Here is a 2,487-nt window from a genome sequence, read left to right on the forward strand (position 1 = left end):
ATTTATGGCTTCATCACTTGAGAACAAATGGGGCAAGGGAAAGGGTACATCCACCGCACAACTCGACCTTGAACGATTCCGGCTTGTGTGTTCCCACAGCTCAATTCCGCCGACAAATCCATGGAGTACGGACGGGATTTCCGGATCAAGCATTACGCAGGAGACGTTACGTGAGTGTGTTCACCTTAATCGTTCCCCCCTTACTTCCCCTTCCTCTCGACGAAGAAGCATGCTGGGTGTTGGGGAATTCTGGGAGTTGAAGTCCACCCACCTTAAAGCATGGTGGCTGGGGAATTCTGGGAGTTGAAGTCCACCTCTCCTAAAGCATGGTGGCTGGGGAATTCTGGGAATCGAGCCATCCATGCTGGCTGGTGGATTCTGGGAATTGAAGTCCACCTCTCTTAAACCATGATGGCTGGGGAATTCTGGGATTTCATCCATCCATGCTGGCTGGGGGATTCTGGAAGTCCTCCCCTCTTAAAGCATGCTGGCTGGGGGATTCTGGGAGTGGAAGTCCACCCTCTTAAAGCATGCCAGCTGGGGGATTCTGGGAATTGAAGTCCTTCCCTCTTAAAGCATGGTGGCTGGGGGATTCTGGGAACCGATCCATCCATGCTGGATGTTGGGGAATTCTGGGAGTTGAAGTCCACCCCTTTTAAAGGGATCCATTTGGCAAAATATTCCCTTTTGCAAAAAGGTGTCCTTTGACTGATTTGAGCCCGAGGATCACGCTAAACAAAATGGCAGTTACCTTCCACCTCGGATCTACCCCGCTCACTGCATGTCTGAATCTCGCTTTCAGGTATTCCGTGGAAGGATTTCTGGATAAGAACAAGGATTTCTTGTTCCAGGATTTCAAGCGACTGCTGTTCAACAGGTAGGTCGGACTGAGGCCATGTGGGAGAGCTCTGGATTTCAAAAAAAAACCAAAAAACCCCCAAACTGATTTGAAGTAGACAATTTGACCACCGACCTCAGGGGACCGAGAGTCCTCGATTTACGACCGCGATAGACCCCCATTTCCGTCGCTAAGCGAGACAGCCGTTCCGTGAGTTTTGCCCCGTTTGATGACATTCCTCGCCCTCTCACTCTGCAGTTCTTCCGTTAGCCAGAAGGCGGTTCTGTCAATCTGGCTTCCCCCGTTAACTTGGTTTGTCGGAAGTTCCACAAAAGGGTTCAGTAAGTCATGCGGTCGTTAAGCGAATCTGGCTTTCCCCCGTCGGTTTTGCTCGTCAGGAGGTCACACGACCCCCGGGGGACACTGCAACCGTCATAAAGGGGAGTCCGTCGCCGAGCGGGTGGATTTTGATCCCGTGACCATTGGGGAATAGATAATAGATTCTATTATTGTGTAAAGGTCTCCTGCTTGAGGAGGGGGTTGGACTAGATGATCTCCGAGGTCCCATCCAACCCTGTTACTCTATGATTGCGTAAGGGTCTCCTGCTTGAGCAGGGGGTTGGACTAGATGACCTCCAAGATCCCTTCCAACTGTCATTCTATGATTCTGTAAGGGTCTCCTGCTTGAGCAGGGTGTTGGACTACATGACCTTCGAGGTCCCTTCTAACCGTTATTCTATGATTGTGAAAGGATCTCCTGCTTCAGCAGGGGTTGGACTAGATGACCTTCAAGGTCCCTTCCAACCGTTATTCTATGATTCTGTAAGGGTCTCCTGCTTGAACAGGGGGTTGGACTACATGACCTCCGAGGTCCCTTCCAACCCTGTTACTCTATGATTGTGTAAGTATCTCCTGCTTGAGCAGGGGATTGGACTACATGACCTCCGAGGTCCCGTTCTGTTATGGTCTGTTGCAATGGTGATTGTAATTGTGATAAGCGGCCCTAAGGCGCTTTTTTCAGGGCCGTTGTAACTTCAAACCGTCACTAAATGAACTTTTGTAAGTTGAGGATTGCCAGTATTAGTCTGTTTTTTGTTTTAATGGCCTTCCCGGATCTTGGCATCCAGTCAGTTCAGGGAATTGCAGGCCTCCGAAGGCGTCGGACTACCACTCCCATCACACTGAGCCAGCACCTGGGACCCCCCCCAATGGGAAGAGGCCCCCCACCGCCCCTTAGACGCGACTTCAAACTCTCCGCGTTCGTCAGTGGCAAATAACCCCCCAACCCCTCCTGGATACTCGGCTGTCTTTAGACGACCATATGACAGCCGTGGCCAGGGGGGCTTTTCATCAGGTTCGCCTGATACGCCAGTTGCGCCCCTTTCTGGATTGTGACGCTCTACGCACGGTCACTCAAGCCCTCGTTGTTTCCCGCCTGGACTATTGCAATGCTCTCTACATGGGGCTCCCCTTGAGGTGCACCTGGAGGCTCCAGCTAGTTCAGAATGCGGCCGTGCGGGGGATCCTGGGGGCCTCTAGATACTCCCATGTAACACCTCTCCTGCGCGAGCTGCACTGGCTGCCTGTGGCCTTCCGGGTGCGCTTCAAGGTGTTAGTAACAACCTTTAAAGCGCTCCGTGGCAATGGAC

The 2,487-nt window shown here is 52.1% G+C and overlaps 1 protein-coding gene across 1 annotated transcript in view; it reads left to right on the forward strand.

Annotated features, from left to right (window-relative positions):
* The window catches only part of LOC107298846 (unconventional myosin-Ig), a gene marked incomplete at its 3' end in the record, with an annotated part of 31,842 nt that overhangs the window by 21,251 nt on the left and 8,104 nt on the right, over window positions 1–2,487 (forward strand). Inside the window, exons 12-13 of the mRNA XM_015828211.1 lie at window positions 100–170; window positions 803–877. Of these exons, the coding sequence (XP_015683697.1) occupies window positions 100–170; window positions 803–877 (146 nt within the window). The remainder of the gene's footprint in view (window positions 1–99; window positions 171–802; window positions 878–2,487) is intronic.

This window comes from Protobothrops mucrosquamatus, unplaced genomic scaffold, assembly GCF_001527695.2.
Source record: "Protobothrops mucrosquamatus isolate PMUCROS unplaced genomic scaffold, P.Mucros_1.0 scaffold4324, whole genome shotgun sequence".
In the NCBI taxonomy this organism is placed as follows: domain Eukaryota; kingdom Metazoa; phylum Chordata; class Lepidosauria; order Squamata; family Viperidae; genus Protobothrops; species Protobothrops mucrosquamatus.